The sequence below is a fragment of the Colias eurytheme genome, chromosome 10 (genome assembly GCF_061535395.1).
Source record: "Colias eurytheme isolate Ceu_HAF_F1 chromosome 10, ilColEury1 Martin Lab GWU primary, whole genome shotgun sequence".
Taxonomy (NCBI): Eukaryota; Metazoa; Arthropoda; class Insecta; order Lepidoptera; family Pieridae; genus Colias; species Colias eurytheme.
This window is the reverse complement of record NC_142989.1, coordinates 7,857,657-7,882,178: the sequence shown is the minus strand read 5'-3', so window position 1 is coordinate 7,882,178 and position 24,522 is coordinate 7,857,657. Positions and strand designations below refer to the sequence as shown.

Sequence of the window (24,522 nt, the reverse complement as noted above, 5' to 3'; positions counted from 1 at the left end):
CAAACTGTTGTTTTTCATTTTGACCTATGCTAGCTTTGCCAAATTTTAATTGAACCTATCTGTAACTGTGAAAAAATTGACCGACTACCGAATGCAATTACATTTAGATCAGGAAGCTAAAATATTCCCAAAAACATTAAAAGATCATTGTTTTACATATAGGAACACGTAATATGTAAAAACAATTCTAAATAACATACATAATAATATGTTTGCAAATATTATGGTGGTGAAAAATTGGAACATGTGCTGAATATAAGATAACGTGAATAACAATATTAAGAGCGAGCGCGCACGAGCAACTTTGTCTCCGCAACTATTTTGTCTCTCCCATCAATTTGTATGGGGAGTTGCGTCGCTACGTGCGCGCACTTTCATACTAGCCCATGGGTGAAGAGACAAAATAGTTGCGGAGACAAAATAGTTGCGGAGACAAAATAGTTGCGGAGACAAAGTTGCTCGTGCGCGCTCGCTCTAAAGCGAAGAAGAACCAAATGTCACAAGGCAATAAGCGCTTATCTGAAACATTCAGGCTATGTGCCAAGACGCTTACATTAAAGATTGTAGAGCGTAATTACTAATTATCATATGTCCAAATATTGTGTACTATAGAGATCTACATTTGGAACAATCTGCTTTCAAGGAGGTTCAGATAATTTTGAACGAAATCGATAGTAAAGTTATTTAGGCAACAACAAGCTATTAATAATAGTGTGTACAGTGTAGGCTGAATTATTTGTTATATACATCAGTTATTTGTTTAGCCTTCACACATTATTTACCTATATAATATGTTACGTGTAAAGAAATCGCTTTTTGAACGAATAATTTAACCAAAATTTGTCATGGTCACAGTCAAAGATCTAGATATAAATTATTATCTACACAAAAAAACTTAAAGTTCCTTGTTATTTTAATTCAATTTAACCATTAGCGGCGAAGCAACGAGCACATTAAGTTGACTATGAAGCACCCCACGACCGAGCGAGTGAAGCGAACATGCTGCGTCACCGGTCGACTAGTGCAAAATCGACTTGTTGTATCTTCATCTAAAAGACATGTCATGGAGGAGCTCGGGTGGTTTCAGTTTTAGCTGGTTTCCCCCACCTCCCCTCCCTCCCTTCCCTCTCTCACGCAAAATAGGCGCTTGACGTCGAATTGCGGAGAAATGCCCGTATATTATTTATTTTTATTTTAAGACCTGACTACTTCGAGTAGTACATTTCATTATGGAAAGTAGAACATAGTTACCGAAGGTAGCGGTAGTGGTAACATCTTGCTCCGCCAGTGAGGGCGCGAGTGCCAGCAGCGCCGTGAGCGCGGCGAGCGTCGCCCGCCGACAGCGCTCGGCCCGCATGCCGCCCGCTGCGCCCCCGTCACATGCCAACCCTGTACATAGGAATAAAATTACGTAAAATTTGTATTTACCAAACAGTCTGCCGCGGTTTCGCTTTAAACATATTATAATAATATAGGTAGTCTATATCATTCAGGTACATTATCAATGGTAAATTATTTTTGAAATCCATTCCATATTTCCTTCAATGATTCAAACAGAGAAACAACCTCTAGCTTTATATTATTAGTGTAGGAATATAAATTTAATCAACAAATGGGTAGCTAAGCGCGAACCTTGAGAGCGCTTCGACTAATTCACAGTATTAAATTTGCCGAATTAAGTCCATCTTTATCACAATAATTTTCTCTTTATGTAGTCTTTGTGGTACGAAAGGTTCTTAGAAAATATACGTAAATATAATTTAGTAGAAAAGTAAAGTTAAGAAAAATAAATGATAATAATTATATTTTCGCGTGATGAGTTCGCACGACACACCATATTATTTTCATAAAACACTATAAATACCTACATGTATTATTAAAATTATATTGTAATGATAATTATTAGTATGGATGTTTTAAATATCATATTCATCCCGGATGTGGGATTGTCCCGCATGCAGAATATTGTTGTTGCTGTTATCGCCTCGAAAAGCAAGCACTTTTGCTAGGTATATACCTATATTATTTCTATTAATACAATGCATGAAATGGGCACTTGTAGATAATACGAGTGTGGAATATTCCCACTTGCGTTATGAAATCCGTACAAATTCAAAACCAAACTCTACAATATTGCAGGTACACCCTTCCTACTAGATATTATAGTAAACTAGCTTTCCGCCCGCGGCTTCGCCCGCTTTGTCTAAAACATAATAAATTATATACTAAAACCTTCCTCTTGAATCACTCTATCTATTAAAGAAAACCGCATTAAAATCCGTTCCGTAGTTTTAAAGATTTAAGCATACAAAGGGACATAGGGAAATACGGACAGAGAAAGCGACTTTGTTTTATACTATGTAATGATGATGCGTGAAAAAAGGTATATAATATTATAATTTATGATATATACTTCTGAAAAATGAAATGATAATTATTTTTACTATTGTATGCAAAACACAGTATTTACCAGTAGTTATTAATAAATAGGAAATCAATCGGTATAGAAAAGAACGGTTGGGTATAAAATATTGATTACGAAAAAAAAAATAATAAAGTTTTATTTCAAAGACTGTAAAGAGTGAAAAGATGAGAATATAATGAATAGATTCGTATATAATAAGTTACTTAACATTTACTGTTGTAGTCGGCGAGCTTCGTCAATGCTAATAGAGATCTTGAAAATAATGTAAATTAACTAAGTTTTTTCAAATATTCTCGTAATCTTTAAGAGCGCTACGAGCTTAAAAAGTTTGAAACATCTTTCCAATGCTTTATTACATTGTTAAAATGTAGGTAATATTCTACAATTCACAAATAATACATATATTGTACATAGCACTGTATATATTTTAACATAATGCATGTTATCATAACATAATATTAAAAATAATATTAACCTATACAAATATTTTTATTTATTGGCTGTGTAGAGTATATTGTAGATAAAGTTTTTCGACCATCTATTCTTTATTTATTACAAGTTATGCTCATACAATCAATATATTACATCAATCCTTTGTAACGTAGAAATTACTAAAGTACCTATACTGATTCATTTCCATTTCATTTGATGGTTATTATGGCCTTGTAGTTATAGCAGACAGTACATTTATAGTATTTTAACTAATAGTAGATAGTTTATTAATGTCCAAATCCAGAGGCATCTCTTTACAAACTTTGTTTCAAATATTATTAAACTCTTTCCATCTATTCTGCTTGTTAATTTTTCACAATCAAAACTTCTTAACAAAAAAAAAGTGTCTTTGCCGAGCAGACACATGACAGAAGTGAAACTTCTTTGGCAAGCTTCAAAGATAATAAAATCGTCGCCTTACTCCATGACGTGACGGGGTTGCTATAACACGACCCTGAAATTTTACTCTCATCGCGCCTAAAGAAGTTTCTCTTCAAAAATTTTGAAAAATCGAAGTTATTGTATTTCGGCAGAAAACCGTAGAGGTACTGAAAGAACTGTATTATAAACCTTTTACCCTCTAATAAATCAAACAAAATAAATCAGAAATCTTGGTCAACAAAACTTAAACTTTTCTTGGTACGCTGACGTCTGAAGTAAAACAAATTCTTAATCTTGAAATAAATTTTGCTCTTTCTAATAAATATTTTCAATAATAAAAGAATAATTTCATCAGTCGGCGCTTAGAATGTGACTGTATATTATTTATTCTATTAAATAAGAGAAGTAATATTTTATAGCAAGGTTGGAAAGGGTTAAGTTTATGAAGCAACCGCAAATTAAGTCACGTGGCATCCTTCGAGAACCTTCCAACTATTTGCAATATTCGATAGAAACTTTAAATTGTAATTCAAGGACCTTCCTCGTCATTCCATTATGATCTTGATTAAAATTAATGTCTTGTAATATATTCAGTTCTTTTGAATAGGTACTAAAGTTATATTGAAGGAAAAAGTAATAAATATCCCTTAATTATATAATTATGCCCAGTAATATTATTACAGGTCTATTATAATTTACTAAACCTTGAATATCGTTAAAGAAATGTAGATGTAAGCCCCCAATTAGAAACGTTACTGCATTAGTTTATTTGGGTACGAAATAAATAGGTAGCTAAAAATGTTAAGCATATTTGGGTAATTTACCTCGTCACCGGCGAAAAGCAGAAAAATACCTGTCAAAAGCCGTAATCATGTTACGAATACGGCAACTGAGTGTTTTTTAATATCATTATTTTCTGCTGATTTACAAAAAACTCAGTAAATTGCCTCATCAATCATGCTGCTAAGAAGGCGTTAGGGCCAATACAAACTACGAAAATTTCACGGAAACATTTGAATGCGTTCATAATCGAAACGGGCTAAACTATTAAAATTTCACCAACCGCTGTTTGAATCATGCATTGTTTAGTGCAGGCTTTAATTAGCGGCGAACCAAGCTAGTTGAAAATTATTATACCCCAAATTATTATTAAAAATGGCGTGCGTGAGTCACGCTCTTAAAATCCCAGCAGTTTAATCATTGCGTATTGTAGTTATAACAATACCGCTTATTTAAAGCGCAGAACATATTTGGAAAATTTAAAATCCAAACAAAGAATGTGGTTGAAATTAAAATCTTGAAACTCAGTAATTACTGTATGGGCGATGTATTGTGATGAAATAAAGGCCTTGAAAGACGCTGAATAGCAAGGAAGGAGATAACTATTTTGTGAATCGATTAAAATGCTCTATATACATTTTAAAATCATAATGTAGTGCATAATATAATGCAATTGCACACCTTTTAAAAGATCAATAGCAAAGAGTATTACGAGACTTCAGTTGTAATATTATTTTTATATATCTTTCAAATTTTGTAAGAAATTGTTTCAGCGGGAGTTTTTTTTTGTTTTTTCAAAATAAAATAATATTTATTATTTAAAAACAAAGTCTTTATTCAGTGAATTTAATACTGATTTATTATTATGATTGATGAATATTTTTAAATTAAAAAGCAATTACAACTTTTTGCATAACTTTCTTGAATAAAATAAACATAATTTGTTGACTAGTTTCTTATGATGACATCAACTTTAGTCAGCAACTATTATTATAGACTTACTAAAGTTATAATTCATATAGAAGTTCTTGTTTAACTTAAAAGCATTTCATAGTTTCGATCATTAAGGGTTATGGAGTATTTTCAAGGTTGTTTGGTAAAATAGGTGTAAAACCAGATCGTTGTATATCATCCACACGATATTTCAATTGTACGATGTATACTGCATTCTTTTAGTTTTAGATGCATTTTTCTATCTTTTATCTTTTATTTTGTATTAAAAGTTTTATTGTTTTACCTGTGTTCCTGAAAATATAATATGTTTGTTTAAGGGGAACCGCTATGTTTGTTATGGTACTGTGTATTTTTTTATTATAATTACATGTTTTTTTTTGTCGTATGACATTTGTGGCCACAACAGGTTATGGCTGAAAAACAGCGGTGAAAGCAGTGGCCTTTTGGTCATTGTTTTCTCCATATGCTGAATCCATACCCTTTTCGTGGTGATTTTTTATTTTTTTATCTGTACCTATTACTTTTTTTGTTTTGTATGTATTTCTCTTTTTACCACGAATAAATGATTTCTATTCTATTCTATTCTATTCTATAATTAAAAACACATTACTGTTGAAATCACTACAAAATAAAACACTTTAATAACTCCTTTCTATTCTACTTTGGTTTATATGCAAGAACAACTTCAAGAGTTTACCGAACGCTGCATTCAGTGAGTTTACTCGGACTCTTCAGAGCAAATTACTTTCAGCGACATTTTTGCAAAACGCCAAAACAAAACCATATCTTATTGCATAGTCTCAAAGTTGCATTTAGTCTGTTCCAGTCACGCATGCGTGGTCAGGATACCGCAGTGCGCGGCGCCTTCCCGACTAGCTTAAGCGTGAGCTTCCACCATTAAAAACGTAAAGTTGTGACGTATGGACAAATGTTTGAGCAATGTTACAAACGTTTGATCCAACTTTGCATTACAAAGGCCTGCATCGTACGTGTAATTGACCGGGTGACCTAATATCCATTTAGTTTTCACATAAAATGCACGCTCTCTAAGGCTATACATACATTTTGTGAGCTCGTTTTCAAGATATCCACATTCATTGTTATTCTTGCTTCAATTCTTGTACAACTTTGTTTGGCTTCTCTTTGGAAAACAAACTTGAAGTAGGTCTGTGCTCGTGGTAAAAGTATTAACATAATACTATTACTCATTCCCGGTCATTATAAGTTTGCCTGGAACTGTTCGTAGAATTACGGGTATTAAAGTTTTCTGGACTAATAACACTGCGTTACAATTAGCTTATGGCATATTTTTTGTACTTATAACCTTCTGTGACCTTTTTAAATGTAACACTCCAGCAATTATTTAAACATTACATAGTACTGGGAAAACTTACATTTTCATAAACAATGTCTGATAAAAATTGTAATGATTTGTAATATTCAGACAAAATAAACATTGTATGTGTACAAAAAAGTTCGGAATAAAGTTATTTAATACTTAAATACTTAACACTGAATAAAAAAAATATATAAAAATAGATAAATATCGATATGGTCATAGATACAAAACTCTAGCAATTATTATAAATTAGTAAGTAATCATCATTTATATTCCAGAAACGCAATATTTACGCGTAGCGAGTTATACCCTCGTCATAAAAATGAAGCCATCAATAGCAATTTCTCCTCCCTTCTGTATTGGAAATTAGATCCTGTAGATGCCAAAAAATCTCAAACATTTTCGTCAGTTTGTGATTTATTTCATTACAAGCGAGGAATATTAGGTATTGATTTATCATAAATAAAGTAAAACATGTTGTTCATAAAAACCTTATCGATCTAATCAGGATTTTTTCCATTTAGTCTGCAAAGAAAAAGGTCGAGAAAATTGGGCAATCAATCTTTCTCATACGCTTTCAAATAAACCTCACGTCTAAGAACTTAAGTAATGCTGTACGTATTGTAGTTATTCACGTTGTATAAAACACATGAAATCGTACCTAAACATCCACAGAAGCGCCGAGTCATAAAAGTCGGAAGAGGCAGGGCCGAGAAAGCTGTCAACTTGACTAAATGAAGATCCAAAGTGAAGACCCAATCTTTTCGATTGTTATTCATGACGCTTGGAGTCAAGTTTCGCTGAAATTAGCGAACCTTTCTAAAGCTCCCTTTAGTTATCTGGACCGAGAGAGTAATTATCTTTTGTCGTGGAAAATCTCAAGTGCCGCTCATCATTGTCTTTTTATGTTAACACAAGCACATTCTGAACCGAAGTCTCTTGTGTAAATGTCACATTTATTTATAAACACCGGGGAACAAAAGCCAATTGACTTACCTATGTGTTGCGTTTACCTTTAAATATATTGTTTATATATATTTACAAGACAGATATTTTTAAATGTCTTTATTTTACAGTTTTCTAGTATGGAATCGTGCTATTTAATGAATCAAATCGGGAAGTTCATCTATCTGTCGTGGCCATATCGTAGATTTGCTCATTTCATGATATGATCGATCATTTCACGAAATGGTCGCATTTCATGAAATGGCCAACATAGTTTGATCAGATCGTTAAATCGTCAACGTTTCACGATTTGGCCATCCACATTTGGCCAGATCGTATAAAATATAAAGAGTCCATAAAATATTAAAAAAAATCAAAATATTCTAAAAACTTGTTTAATGTCATTTATGTGTTTAAGTTAGTGCCGCGGCAGCGGCCGGCGAATGCCAGAAGCGAATCGTTTTTGCAATAAAAAACAGTTAGGTTAGGTTAGGTTAGACTTTGATAAACAACGCACGAGCCGAGCGAGCAAAGCGAGCGTGCCGCGGCAGCGGCCGGCGAGTGCCAGAAGCGGATCGCTTTTTAAAAAACAAACAATTATAATACTATAGTAGGCTGTAGGATATATAAATATATATTATCCTAAAAGAAAAAATGCGTCTTAAATTATTTTATTTAAGACGCATTTTTTCTTCAATACATACCTATAAGATATCCACATTTTCCATAGTACTCGAACCGTCGTAAATTCTTTGCTATGACTTTCTTCATATTGTTATTAAACGAATTATGAAGTTTTTAACTGTCATCGCCATCTTATCACATAAACACAGAGCTTGCAGCGCCTCTACCAATGATTAATGTAACCATTTTACGATATGATCAAATAATTTTGATCATTTCATGAAAAAAACGCGCGTTTAGTTGGCCATAAATCGTGAAACGATTTCTTATCATTGATCTGCTCAAGCCACATCATGATGTGGGCAAACTAAATTGGCCATTTCACGAAATGCGACCATTTCGTGAAATGGCCAATCATATCATGAAATGAGCAAATTTACGATATGGCCACGACATATCGACAACCAATTATTATCCATCTATGTACCAGGTAAATTACCAGCAATCAATTCTTTGTAAACCGCCTTTTATTTTGTAATCTAAGGTCACCGTTTTTATTAATATGCGCATAACCCAAACACAGATTTATTTTCATTTCAAATATAGATAACATAAAGTTAAGTAATACGTCATAGCACGATAGATTTCAATTTTCAACGTCCTTGTTAAAACTTGGCTAGATCCGATGCAATGCGTATATCCTTGCGCAAGTAATGACCCAGAATTCTCTTTCTAAGCTTTCCTATTCCCTTTTTATCTTCAATTATTTGATAAGAAAATCTGTTGATTGCTACCATTTGGAAGATACTACTTGATTGCTACTTCATGATAAGTTGATTGAATTGACTTTGATCTTTCTAAATCAGACATATTCGACAAGTTACAAAATACTATGGAGAATATTGCTTAAATGTTAACTTAAAATTTAGCCACTAAACTTCGACAATTTAATTAATATTCACAATAAAATTATTATAACTTCAAAGTACAACCCGGTTCATGAAACAATTGAACAGTTTCTGGGTAGCCCAGTCCACTATCGATTCTGGCGACAGGCCTTTCCACTGGGAAAGTCCTAGATCACAAATAAACCGCTGTAATCAATACTAGGTATACGCTGTCTGCACCATTTATTCGCGTGGAATGAGCCGGGTCACGAAGGTTATATTGATAAGATGACGACGTTATGGAATTTATTCAATATTGTAATGGGATTCTCACCTTTTGACTATACTAGGGAGAGTCAAATTCCTGTGTTCTATATTAAATGGAAGTGGGTCGCGTTCTTTTGAACAAAAAAATTCAGGCATAAAGAAACATTCATTTATCTATTTCAAAGTTTAGTAAGATCGCAACTTGAGTACGTTTCGCCCATATGGAATCCCTTCTATGACATTTACAAAAATAAATTAGAAATGGTTCAAAAAAAATTCTTACGGTCTCTTAACTTTCGTCTACATTTGCCTCGTTGTTCTTATGATAATCTGTTGGTCAGGTACAATATGATGTCCCTGTCTGGCAGGCGCTCATTAAGTGACGCACTTACTCTCAGAAAAATTTGCTTGGGTGAAATCGATTCTCCATATCTACTCGAGTCATTGTACTTTCGGGCCCCAACAAGACCTTGTCGTTCCAAAAATCTTTTTCACGTAGGGCACACAAGAACTAATGCCGGTCAACGAGCGCCACTCCATAGAATGTGTAATTTGCATAATTCTCTACTTAATGACACTGATATGTTTTCATGCTCTCAAATTAGTTTTAAGAATAATTTAAAGAAGTTGTTTATTTAATTAATAGCAGGAGTTGTTAAGATAACTGTTTGCTATAGATTCTGATTTTTTCTGTTATTGTTATTTTATGTATTTAATATGTACACAGTGAGACGTTGAGGGTGCAATTTAGATTTAATAGCCGAATGTTACAATAATGCTATCTTATTATATTTGTAATTGTACCTGTGTGTTCTCCAAAAAAAAAAAAAAAAAAAGAAGTACTCGTATAATGAACATTGCGCTGGTTTTTCATTGTCTATTTTAATTCTTTAGTTGTTTATAGAAAATGTTTCTGTTTTAATACTTAAACCTTACATTTATTTAAAATTTTGCGTTCTAAATGTATACGTATCTAAGTATCCATGACGTCATCCCAAATTACGGCCAAATTTTGTTAACAATTGGTTCACACAAAGTTTCAGATTTATGTTAACATTGATGATATTCACCACATGTAGGTAGGTATTGATATATATCATCAAAGACAACCTACCCTTATCATACAGGGGGTCGGTGTAGCTTCCGCCTCAAGATAACGTAATATCCGCCTAGTTATAACTTCCGACAGAACTGCCTTTTTAGCGCCAAAATAGATATTTCAACTATTAAACACGTAATTAAGAAATAATGGGTCCATCACAGCTTTAACAGTCGTTAAATTATTCAGAAGAAAAACATCCAAAAGAAATTTTATGTAAGTTCTGGGAAGGCTGAATTAAAAAGTTTTTGGGATCAAAAAATGTTTGAGTTGAAGTTTAGTTTTGAATAAGAAATGGGGACTTTGCTTGAAAAATATCTATCAGGGTTGAAGCTAAAATTTCCATTTGGATTCACATTTGATATACTATGTGGATATCATAATATATATTATATATAAATCTCGTGTCACAATGTTTGTCCTCAATGAACTCCTAAGCCACTTAACCGATTATAATAAAATTCGCACACCATATGCAGTTCGATCCAACTTGAGAGATAGGATAGTTTAAACATGTAGGTACCACGGGCGAAGCCGGGGCGGACCGCTAGTATTATATAAGGATAGAGGTAAATAAGACATTAATTTGAATCTCTATGTCTCCTCACATGTATTCTTCTCTACTGTTAACGTCTGTTTTAAATATAGGTTTGATATTTTTGGATGTAAATATTGTTCAAAGGCTGAAAGATATAATATGGCCAAGGTATGGCCTTGTAAGCATTCAATGAGTCGGCTTGCAACAGAGACGCTCCCAGAGGTCAAGGCTTACACGATTGCGGTTTCTATAACATTAGATAATTCTGAACCATTAAGTTTCGGTTTTATAAAGTTTTAATGACATTAAAAAGTTATTTTATACATTGTAACATGAGATCTATACAATATAAGATGTAAAATTTTAGATTTTTTATAGATTCAACTCGATATTTTTTAGAACGAACAGATACTACGAATAATACGATTCAAAAGATATAACTACAAAAAGCTAAAAAAGCTTATACTTGGAATGTAAATTTAAACAAAAGGACCGAAAATGCAACCATGCATGTAACTCGAAATGCATTGCAGTACCAAATATGCGCAAAATTTTACGATAAAACTAACATGCTTGAAATTGGTAACTTATCAAACCCCTTCTTGTGTTTTGTTTTAAAATACAATTTAAATTGTACCACATCGTATAAAAATTAATACACTATTATGATAATAATTATAACTTACCGTTAGTTAAACGTACGTTTTATTAGAAACTAGCGGTCCGCCCCGGCTTCGCCCGTGGTACAGTTTACGTTTTCTCTACATAAGAACCATCCTCGTACTTCAAGGAATATAATAAAAAAAGAATTATCGAAATCGGTTCAGCCGTTCTCGAGTTATGCGCTTACCAACACATTTTGCGATTCATTTTTATATAGGACTAGCGGTCCGCCCCGGCTTCGCCCGTGGTACATATTTACGTTTTCTCTACATAAAAACCATCCTCGTACTTCAAGGAATATAATAAAAAAAGAATTATCGAAATCGGTTCAGCCGTTCTCGAGTTATGCGCTTACCAACACATTTTGCGATTCATTTTTATATATAAGATTTCTGGTTTGATTAGAAAAAGTTGGTACCTACTATGCAAAAAGTTTACTTACACTAAAAACACATAGTTAAAACATAATATTCTAACACACTTCAATTTTTCTACTCCCATGACTCTATTCTTTAAAAAAATGTCACCCTTCTATGTACGGCATGGACATGAAAATGTATTGTTTTAAAACAAACGGTTGAAATACATGAATACTTTGGTTAAAGCAAATATAAAACACTATTCATAGACTGGGGTAGAAGCCTTTGAAAATAATGAAAAGATAAAAAAAATCGCAGTCGGATGAAACCCATTAGAAAAGGAGGGGAATATGATAAAAATGTAAGGAAAAATAAATTACGGTCAATCCGAGTTCGGGAAGCGGGAGGGGGGAGCTTTTAAGAGAAAAAAATGGTTTCTCTCGATTTCCGACAAAACTACAAGTCCTATAGAAAAAAGTTCAATGGCAAAGTTGTAGGTAATTAAAAGTTCTACAACTTTTGTATTCACAATTTTTTCACATAACCTAAAAATTTAGGTGAAAAATTCAAAAAACCAAGTTTTTGGTCTTTTATTTCTACCTACTTCAAAATTTATTTTTTTTCTACGAAATTTGGTGGAAACTTACTTTATTATGTCCCAAATACACTGTAATTTATTTGATTGAAAATATTTATTTTTTCGCCTTATTTTGAATGAATACCAAAAAAACAACCTAATTTTCAATCGAAAAGTCACCCGTCAAAATATCAGCTTTTTTCAAAAACTTGGGGTGCCTTTTATTCATTGAAATCTCTACTTTCATATGGTGTAAAAAAATATAAACACCACCATAGTAAATGTTCTCAGGAAATGCATACAAACAGTGTGATAATGAGCTTTTACTAAATCAGGCACACTTCTTGAACTCTATATCTTCTCTTGTATCGGTTTTTCGGTAATATTTCAAAAGAAAAATAATTATCTGTTCTAAGTTTAATATTTTACAGCATATTCAAAAGCAAAATGATGTCGATAAAAACATTTCAGGTAGTTCGAGAAGTGTGCCTGATTTAGTAAAAGCTAATTTTCAGACTGTTTGTATGCATTTCCTGAGAACATTTACTATGGTGGTGTTTATTTTTTTTACACCATATGAAAGTAGAGATTTCAATGAATAAAAGGCACCCCAAGTTTTTGAAAAAAGCTGATATTTTGACGGGTGACTTTTCGATTGAAAATTAGGTTGTTTTTTTGGTATTCATTCAAAATAAGGCGAAAAAATAAATATTTTCAATCAAATAAATTACAGTGTATTTGGGACATAATAAAGTAAGTTTCCACCAAATTTCGTAGAAAAAAAATAAATTTTGAAGTAGGTAGAAATAAAAGACCAAAAACTTGGTTTTTTGAATTTTTCACCTAAATTTTTAGGTTATGTGAAAAAATTGTGAATACAAAAGTTGTAGAACTTTTAATTACCTACAACTTTGCCATTGAACTTTTTTCTTTAGGACTTGTAGTTTTGTCGGAAATCGAGAGAAACCATTTTTTTCTCTTAAAAGCTCCCCCCTCCCGCTTCCCGAACTCGGATTGACCGTAATTTATTTTTCCTTACATTTTTATCATATTCCCCTCCTTTTCTAATGGATTTCATCCGACTGCGATTTTTTTTTGTTTCAAAAATTATCTACTCTAGTCTATCAGTTTTCCGCGAGTCTCAAACAAAAGAGATACTATACGAACGTACGTAATGAACTCTTTAATACTTAGAGCAGGTAAACAGAATTTTTTCAAAGGCTTTGAAGTAGTTTTCATCTCTTTAATATTTATATTTTCATTACTGTGCATATAAGGTACTTCCATCTTGCTACTTCTTGATAAAATCTTGTTAATATTAAATTAGTGCATACGTTTTTGGTTCTTTTTATACAAACGTACAAAATATTCTGTACTTCACTAGATTTTATGAATATTACGGGACTGTTCATAAGTTAGAAACATGAAATATATAAACGAAGTTTATTCGTCGTGTAAATGCGCTGAATAATACATATTTAAGTTTTACAAGATAATGTAATAAAATAAAAATGTATATACTTTACACAAAGAAAATAAGTATCATAACCGAAGGGTTTTAATGGTTTTAATTTGTTACAAGCCTCTAATCTGTTCCAAGCAAGGTTAATTATTCACAATTCATAAAAATTTAAGCTTTTTGTCTTTATTACTGCCGTGCCTGATACGATCCGGTACGAAAGGTACCAAGTATTAAAATATTCACACTGACAAAGGTTATATCTTAGTCAGCGTTTTACAACGACAGACATGAATACTATTTCACTTACATACCTATTTGAATATTACATGTCACAAAACTATCATATCAATATTAATAAAAGTTGTGTAATTATATTATATTATGCTTTAAAATTTTTTTATTTAAAATTAAGTAAGTATACCTAATTAAATGGGGCGGCTGAAAAACAGCGCTGTATGATACGTATGAGTTTTGACAGCAATTGCTGAGACGCAGCTTTTTGTTTCTTTTAAATAAGAACTTTAATAATTTCTCTACTATGTGCACTCTTATATTGTGCGAGAAACAATTGTATTTTTATTTATTTATATTAATTTATTAGTAGATTAGATTTTTAAAAGTTGGGGACGATAATGAGTAATTAAAGAGTTTTTGATAGTATTTAATATTTATTTATGAATTGTTGAACCCGGAAGAAGCCGTAGCAAACTGCTATACGTATGTCCGTATTTCCATTAAACAAGTATGCTATTATCTGTGGAAGGCTTCATTGTTAAGCTTTTTACATCAATTATGCTGTCAAAGAACCCGCTTATAACCCGGCTTGGTCTATTTTATACGAAGTACGCTCTTTTGATAGTAAATGCAAAGTTAAAATATTTTATTTTTAATAATATACCGCAATTTTTGAAATATTACACATTTTATTTTAAAAAGGTTTCGTTACATATAATTTTCAGCTACATTTATCTACTTGAAAGCCTCGCGTAGCATCGGATTAAAGTTTTAGTATGTTATATTAAACGTATTCGCTTCAATAAAAGAAGTAATTTTAGCTAAAACAGTTTTAAAAGTACTCTATAAATTGATGACTCAATAAACTTTACATTAAATTTAAGTAACATTTTGCTCACCTCTAAGCTATCTAGTCTAAGACCAACATTTTTATACCTATAAAAATAATGTGCTGTTTCGAAGAATTTTTATAACAAATCTTTAATATAATATATTAAAGATTATATATATTATATAAATCTCGTGTCACAATGTTTGTCCTCAATGGACTACTAAACCACTTAACCGATTATAATAAAATTCGCACACCATGTGCAGTTCGATCCAACTTGAGAGATAGGATAGTTTAAACATGTAGGTACCACGGGCGAAGCCGGGGCGGACCACTAGTAATTACATAAATTACAAACCAAGAGAGCTTTCTTACGAATCGCTTCCCTATACAGCCAATCACGTTACTAGAACTTTGAAGATATGAAGCAATCTGCATAACGATGCCCATCAAGCCAGCACTATTGCTAACATTAGCAGCCAATTAATAGCCTAATTTAGTAAGTTACATAGACTGAATAGGTATTGATCTATTTAATAGACATTGCTTAATATACTACACAATTCAAATGAGGTGTATAACCTAGTGGTGCATACCAATAGGAATATCTGAAGCGGAGAGAAATTAGCGATGAAATTACGGTTTCATAATGTTGTACACGTAATTACAGCGGTTTATGCCACAATTAGGTAAATTTATCCTTAGAGACACTGCTTGTTTCTGTATGAACAGAAAAATTATGATGTAGTAGAAACTTTAAAAATTGTCTGTTGATACGTAATATTATAAATAAAATAAAAAAGAGTGTGTGTGTGTGTCGAGCACACGTGTCAGAAGTGAAACTTCTTTGGCAAGATTCAAAGATATCAAAATCACTTCAAAATGATTTTTATTTTTATAAAAGTAGACAGTAAGTATGATAATAATCAAATTGAATATAAATTCCTCAGCCTCCCTCGTCTCAGGTGGTAGACATTTTAACAATACGCAATCAGTGTTATTTGATACAATTTGTAGCTTTCAATAAGACAATGTAGCGGGGGAGACGAAAAGTAATTTCTGTCATCATCAAAAAGTTTAAATGGCACCGGTTTGTACTTCTGCTACAATAATTATTATATCTTGGTAAAGGTAAGATACAAATAAATATAATAAAGCTAAGTCGTACGAACAACTTACATTAATGCTAAAGAATTAGAAAGAGATTAAAGAAAGTCTAACTACGTTGGGATAGCGATTATAATAATACCTAATGACAAAAATGAACCGTTATGATAATACCATAAAGATAATGTCTATCAAAAGCATATTGTGTCTATCAAAAGCATAAAGTGCAACAAGAAATATTAATCCAACCACTCAAACCTTTAACCCGTAGATTAGTAACACCGGGCCAGCCACAATTTTGAGCATTATTACGACCCCTGTATAACATTTTAATCTCCAGGGTTCTAATCGTATTCCTTGCTAGCTTTACTCGGGTTTATACAAATCTATGTAACAATATAAATATTCGCTAATCTCCTTGTACCCAAATAAAGCGGTGAGTTACCCGGGCAACCTTTTATGAATAAATAATTAAGAGCTCTCGAGTCAACGTACTTCGGAGCAAGCAATCCGTGTAAGAAAAGTTAATGGATTATCGAACGCTTTTTGTAAGGAATTGGAATTGGAAGTTATTACAAGTAAAATAAGCATTGGATTTTTTTACCTGGGAAATTGATTTGAAAGCTTAATTAATTTGTGAGATTTCTAAGGTTATGGCATTTTCAAAATAAATTGATTATTGTATTTTACATCATTGTACAGTCGAAGAAAATTCAATTTTACATTTATGTTACTGCTTGAAGTAATACTCATGTACTCTATCAATTTTATAGACCATATTAGGCAGACAATCGATAAACGATGTCATTTAGTAAGTACGTCTACAAACTGAAACTGGTAATATATGTATGAACTTTGGCATAGTGATAACACTTATAAGATTACCCTGACGATTTACAATGTAAACTAATTAATTCAGAAGCATGGTTTAGTGTCTCCTTCCTTAATTGATTCACATCACACTAATGCAAGCACACTCACATACACGCACACACACACATAATATTATATTCTATTAATCTACCAGATACTAGATAGGTAGCGTGCCATAGCCATTAAGATCAACTCATTGACGTCACTATCCAATTCCGATTTCGAAAAAAAAAAGTCTGTAGCTAAGAATATAAAGTACCTACAATTTTTTATAGGATGGGCGATGATCAGTTTAAAATAATTTGAAAGGAATATATTAATTAATGATCAGTTCATATTAAGCTTAAGCGAACGTAATATTAATAATATATCATTTACAACACTGAAATCTAACGTCGGTACGTTAATTAACCCATTGACCACCGAGCGGCCCGATCGGGCCGCGACACAATAGATTTTCTATTGTGTCTGTGATTCCGGGACTGAGGGATTAAAATGTTCAGAAGCTCTGACAGTTCAATTAAAAGTCAAATGGAATTAGTTTAATACGGACTTATTCAGAATAAGTTAATGACCCCTAATTTTCTAATAAGGTTCGCATGTCGATTCAGCTTTTATACTAGCCTACAATATTAAAATAACCCTACAATGCCCATAAAACAGACGAAATATTATGATTAATTGCATGTATAAATCTTGTCGTTATGTGAATTTACCTTAGTTTATTTTTACTCAATTACTTACCGAGTTAGTTGTATTTGCAAGGATTACACATTGTAGTTTAAACTTGACTATGATAGTTAGTACTAATGTTTTAATCGGTACTTAATATTTATCAGCGTTGATAGATGTCGTTTTGTCTTATAGCCGAATGCCGATTAGATAATTAAAAATCGCCTTGAAGAAAAATTTGACTTAAAATAATACTACTACTGTGTATTATCTACTTTACAAAGATATCACTATAAAATCAGCTTTCGAACAAAAATAAACGAAAATAAAATCTGAGCATTTATCTGAAAACTGTGTTAAATAAAATCTGATTATTTCTCTGTTGCATTCTATAAAGTATTTTTACAACGCGAATAAAATGAATTGATAACAATGTAAACACAATCCCTGAGGCACATTCGATATTCCAGTATAAATACGACTTCAGTAAAATATATAATTTGTAAAAGCACATTTTCGGTGCCTGTTTTCGACTGAAATGAAAACATTGCATTTAAAGCCACATTCGAGTGTTTTTGCAGTTGCGTTTAAACTCTGTTATTTTGGATTTTGAATTATGTTTTCATTTAACCGTGTTTATCTCACGAGCTTTAATTGCTGTTTTGTCGGTCTGCTAACATTCATAACATGAATTTTGTACGAGATAGCACTGCACACGTATTACGCAAACTAATATTTAATGAGAAGCAAATTAATACTTTATGTTCATTAAAATATGACTCTTTTTTGGGAACAAAATGTGTCAATCTTTTTCCTTGAATAATCCGACCGTCACCTGTAAAAACGCTATAATAACACCTAAATGTAAAATAACATAAAATACATGTGGTAAACATACAATTTATTATTAATTTAGCTCATAAATTCCTTCTGAATGTTAACGCACATTTCAGCCGAGTTCCTACCTTCGCACGTGAAGTAATTCAACTTATGGAAGAATAACATATTACCTACTCTTTGTTTTTAGTAATAAATAAAATATTATGTATATTATAACTGTTACAATAAATTAACATATTATAACCCATTTTATTGCGTAGCTAATATATTATTTAAATAAAAATATATTATAGAATTAAGAAGTTGGCACAGCATACTTTGCCGTTGAAGTTAGGTACGTTATGATGGTCAACCATAGAATAATATATTGCATTTTATAGAGCTTATCAAAAAAACAAAATGCAAATTTACTTTATAAGTTCAACAAGTTCATAAAATAATATTATTATAATACAATTTAAAACAACAACGCTATTCCAGCGCATATTTTAACAATTAAATTTATTAACTCTTTTACTGTTTATTATTCTGCTATCTTTAAAATGAATTGTGTAAATTACTACAGGTATGTCTTTGTTAATTACAACAGTATTTATATAGCGCTAAATATAAAATCTAGGCGTCACTTGCGTGTCCAAGTAATCAATAATTTGAAATTAAACAGGCACTTTTACATTCAAGTGAACTTTGAACCGATCGTAAAACCTTTTAGCTCTTTTTGAATTTTGTACGAAGCAAAACTCAATGCGTGACCCGAATACACAATATGAATGGAGATGTTCTCTGTTGGCATTCGTTAGATAAAATACATAAAATATAAAGGAGTTTAAGAGAATTTCAACACGAACTCATATCATCTATGATATATGAGCCATCGTTTAAAATGTAAGAAAATTTTAAAACGAATCGAGTATGACATAAGTTGCTATGCTATATTTATAAAAATAACTTTTATTTAAAATTCTGGTACTTGTAGAAATGAACTACAACTAACATGTTCAAAAGATAATTATTGTTATGTACAAATTCAGCAAATACAATATTTTGTGTACCTATTTCATTAAAAAGTGATAACGGTCATTGTTATAAACAATCTCTACAAGAAAATAATATCATGTGACTGAAAAATGCACATGCCTATCTACACATAATGTACAACCATAAAGTTCCTTCAAAATTATAGTGGCTTTAATCGTATTATTTAATTCTTACACTTGTTATATAAACAACTTAAACATAATATCTACATAAATTTAACACTAATCCTGCAACAAGCAGTGTAAAAACATAGTCCAAAAGTTCTTAATGCCGGTACTTAAGCCAAGTGGATGTGCTAAAGTCGAAGAAGATTTTCAGATGGGTGAATTAAAGGCACTTTTCCGCGGGGTTAATCTTCTTTTGTAGAGCGGATTAAGCTTTTATGGAATGAGTTATTAAGTATCTAATCCGATGTATTGACAGTCAACAAGACAGCGTTTGATGCAAGACTAGATAAAATCAATGGCATTGGTTTCAATCGCAACTTGAACCGGAGTGTATTTCGTGATAAAAGATCACTTTAGTGACAACAATTCGCAGGCCAATCTCACGAGGAACTATTACTATACTAAATATTTTAAACAAATACATTTTATCAAAAATGTATTCGTTTAAAATATTTATAAGTAACGATTGAGGGTCAAATGGCAAGCGGTATTTATCCTTCATTCGCCGCCGCGCTTTCGATAACTGCAAGTGCGTAGGAGTCATATCAGTCACATGACTTTGGGATAAGACCATTGCAATTGGACTTATTTAAAACATAAATCAAACTTGAACTCAAACTCAAATATTTACCTATTCAATTAGATTTCTTCTAGAAGCACTTTAAATTCGCGCTTCAGGCCGTTGGGATCTCTCCTTATAAATGTTTCAATTCAGTTAACTTCATATTTTATCCGCGTTGACATATCATTAATTCATCAACAAACCACTTTCCAAATCATTCTTCGAGTGAATCAATCTTGCAAGAGACGACAAGGATCGACGTAAGGACTACATTATTTATGTTTCTTTATTTTAACCGAGGTTTCGAAAAACGAGAGAAGGTTCTTATTTTATAAGCATAACTTTCAATACATGTTTGATATAACCTGTGTAATTTTATCATGGCAGAAGTACATAGTATTATAGGTAGTCGTTACCAGAGGCGGCTCGCCCTAAGGAGCGCTGGTGCAGTGAACTCCCATAAATAATTATAATAAAATCATACTCCTTAATTTAATTATTAACATTAATTATTACTATTTAAAATCAATCGTAATCTTTAAAACTAATGTTAATACCAATGAATATATCCATCATTCCATCATCACATAAACCTGTATAATACCTACTATATTATGTAACGCGCGAAGCGGTGCGCTCACGATTGCGCTCCAATGAAAAAAGATTTAGTACATTTCCTAATACGAAATCCAATAGGAGTGAAAGAGAGGGTTTTGCCAGGGCGCTGCGCGTGAAACAAAAGATTTTCTATGGAAAAGTAGCAAAATTCGGAGCGCCGCACCCGCAAACGTTGCCGGTTCGTTTTTACCGCCCGGCAGGACAGCGATTGCGCGCGCGGCGCGATGTTGCCAGTTTCCACTTCTATAATATAAACAAACACTCGAGTCAACTTCAATGCACGCGCGCGATTCATGCAATTTTCTAATTAAAATTATAAAATACGTGTTGAAATAGCCTGTAGTTATCAGTATTACTTGTGAGTGTTAAAATGAACAATAATTATAATGTGGCGTTCATTAAAAAGTGTGATAAAACGTTACAAATTCGGCTTGAATGTAAAGCTAAGGGACCGCCACGGCCTGAACTTGATCTTACGCAAAAATGTACGACAAAAACGAAAACATATACGCGTGTGTTTAAATCTGAACAATATGTGAAAACACCGTGGTTGTGTGGTTGTGATGAAAGCAACAAACTATTTTGTTTTCCGTGTCTTTTATTTAAAGCGGGCGCGGCCGGCGGAGGTGAGAGTGCTTGGACTGAAACGGGCGTTGACGACTTAGCTCATCTTTCAATCAAGATGAAAAAACATTCACAATCTCGGTACCATTTGTTGAATGAACTGCAATTGGCGTCTATCGGAAGACAAGACATTCGTAAAGCACTAGATTCCGCGTACCGAAAGTCAATACGCGAGTTCAATGACCGTGTCGATGAAAACAGACATATTTTACGAAGGTTAATAGATTGTGTCGTATTTTGTGGTGCATTTCAAATTGCTTTATGGGGGCATGATGAGTCTTCGGAATCCCTGAATCCCGGAATCTATATATATATATATTTTTTTTTTAATTAATTGTACTGATTTACACCATGTATTTTCAGTGTTTTATTTCAAGTGAACACCCATAAAATTTTGTCACGAGCCGCCTCTGGTCGTTACTATAGTAGAAGTAGAAGGTTTTAGTAAATTGTTTAGTTTTAGACAACGCAAGTGAACCTGTGAGCGGAATGATAGTTTTATTATAGGATAATATTATGAACCTACTACCTATATTATATTAAATTCTACAGAAATACAACGATAAAGCATAAAATCATGAACCGTAACGACATGTTTTGCTCCAGTTATATCATGTCTAGACTTATTTATCTTAGTAAATAGGCCACTAACACTCTTATATCTTATGTAGCGTTGCATCAAGTGCATTGGCATCATTTCGCTTATGCTGGTCCTCAATTTGGCATCCGTGCAAGTATGTTCAGCCAAACGACCCTTCTGTGCAATTTAAATAAAACCCCAGAAATTAACACACGGAGCGCGGACATGAAAGGCTATTGTAATTATGTTTAAACTAGCTTTCCGCCCGCGGCTTCGGCCGCGTTTTCAAAGAAAAGCTCCATAGTTCCCGTTTCCGTGGGATTTCCGAGATAAAACCTATCCTATGTGTTAATCCAAGTTACCCTCTATATATTTACTTAATTTCATTGTAATCGGTTCAGTAGTATTTGCGTGATAGAGTAACAAACACACACATACACATCCTCACAAACTTTCACATTTATAATATATACCTAAGTAGTAGGATGACTTCGAAAAACGAGAATAGGATAAAAATAAGAAGAATAAGATGATTTTCTCCTGATATCATAAGAAAATAGAGCTTCTTCGATCGATACTGGATTTGATTACATATTTACATTATAAACAATGGGCCTATTGTATTTATTTAGAATAAAGAGCTGATGTTTTTGTGAATAAAAAAATATAATGAAATCTATTGTTAAGGGAGGAGAATAAAATAAAGTAAAAGAAAAAAATATAATTTACAGGCTATCCGAGGTCGGAAAGTGGGTGGGGTATGCTTTTAAGGAAAAAAGACGATTTTCCTCGATTTCCGGTAACTACAAGCCGCATGAAAAAGGTAAATGGTATAGATAAAGCTTAAGGGATGTCCAAATCATTGCTAAAAAAGACGAAGATGTTCTAAGATTTTTTTACGAGTGACTGATGAGTCAGGAGCTTTTAAGATCAATAAATTATAGTTCACACTTTTTGTACCGATTTCAACTAAAATTGCATAGTCGCTTTCAAAAACAGCTTTACTTTTATCCAAAACAGATTGGTAGTTTACAGTAATCTCACAAGGCGAGGATTTATTCGTGGAAATCCTCCGCGTGAAGGGATTGTGTGAAGCTTGAGAAAAATTTGCGCTCGAATTAATTTTATTTTCATTCTTATTTTATTCGAGGAACATTGTTAGATTTTTTTGCGGGATAAGTCAATAAAGTTGTTCGGGATTTTTTCCAGTACTCTTGGTTTGATGTTATATTTTTAGAATAGAACAGAGTAAAATTTTTGGCACAAAGAATTATATTAGAAACATGGAATTTTTGTATACGCCTTCTACTATAGTAATATAACATGTATAATTTGAATTCAGTCATCTTTGCAAGTACATATTATAATTTATCGAAAGCTCTATAAAATTCTCATAGGTTTAACATTGATTATAATTCATCATGTATTTGATGCATCGGTAAATCCTCTTGAAATTAAACGCGTTTAGTATAACAGCTGCTAATTTATCACAAGAACTGAGCATGAACGACGCAATTGAGTCTCAAAGCTTCGGTTTGAAAGAACTGGCGACGATCCAGTAAAATGAATACATTAGGCGCTGTTTATACTGGATCATCGTGAACTTCGGTATATCCTCGAATAATGTTTATTTAAAACATAATTTTACGTATGAATGATTAATAATTTTGATGGAAGATTTCCACATGAACGGATCTTACATTTCGATTTTCTATCTATCTAATGTATTCATTTCACTTAAAAAAAACATGTTTAAACGCTGAAGTTGTGTTGTTAAATGATTTTGAAAAAATCATTCAATTGTTTGATAAATGAGATCGCAGATGCATTTTGTAATTTGTACATATTTTAGCAAAGATACGCCGAAAAAATATTAATAAAATTATAATGTACAACCTAAAGTAATATTTCAGAAACCACTAAATTCTGATTATAAAAAAATAGAAAAGGTTTAATTGTATCTCCGTTGGTATAAAGTTCGTCTTACAACTTGAAACAAACGAACATTGTATATAAGAAGGTATTGATTTCTAGATTGTTAAAAGAGAATAAATGGTAAAAGGAAATGCGAATAAAAATAATGTAATATTAATACTAAGAGTATAACCATAGGGGATAAGGTGATAAAGTGAGGTAGGGCTTCTGCCATGAATAAAATTACCATTCGGAAGATACTACTTGTTACTAGATAATAGGTTTTTTGTAGGTATATTTATTGTTTAATGTGTAGAAAAGAAATAAAGGAATCTTTTAAATAATTCGTGAATTATTTAAAAGGTACCATAGAGAATCACATCTACAATATTTTATTCATGTTTTCCTCTTTGTTCTTTTTGACATTTACATAAAGCAATACCTAAGTAGTATATTTATTAAAATTTAATGATTTATATTTATTTATAATTAATTAAAATTATTATGTTTGCAAATAGTTAAACTTCAGGAAATTACATTTAAGATCTACAATCACTATAATGCCACAAAATGTCGTTTAAAAACAATGAAAGCGGCTGCATTAATCAATTCCAGAACCGTTTCTTCCATTAACTAAGTAATTAGAATAAATTGACAAAAGAAATTGGA

General features: G+C 32.1%; 1 protein-coding gene across 2 annotated transcripts in view; it reads right to left on the bottom strand.

The window, feature by feature from the left end:
- Window positions 1–24,522, bottom strand: part of jus (EB domain-containing julius seizure protein) — a 37,119-nt gene that overhangs the window by 11,543 nt on the left and 1,054 nt on the right. For both annotated transcript variants that reach the window (XM_090106541.1, XM_090106542.1), the window contains exon 2: window positions 1,252–1,389. In XM_090106541.1, coding sequence (XP_089962667.1) covers window positions 1,252–1,357 — 106 coding nt within the window. In that variant the 5' untranslated portion in view covers window positions 1,358–1,389. The remainder of the gene's footprint in view (window positions 1–1,251; window positions 1,390–24,522) is intronic.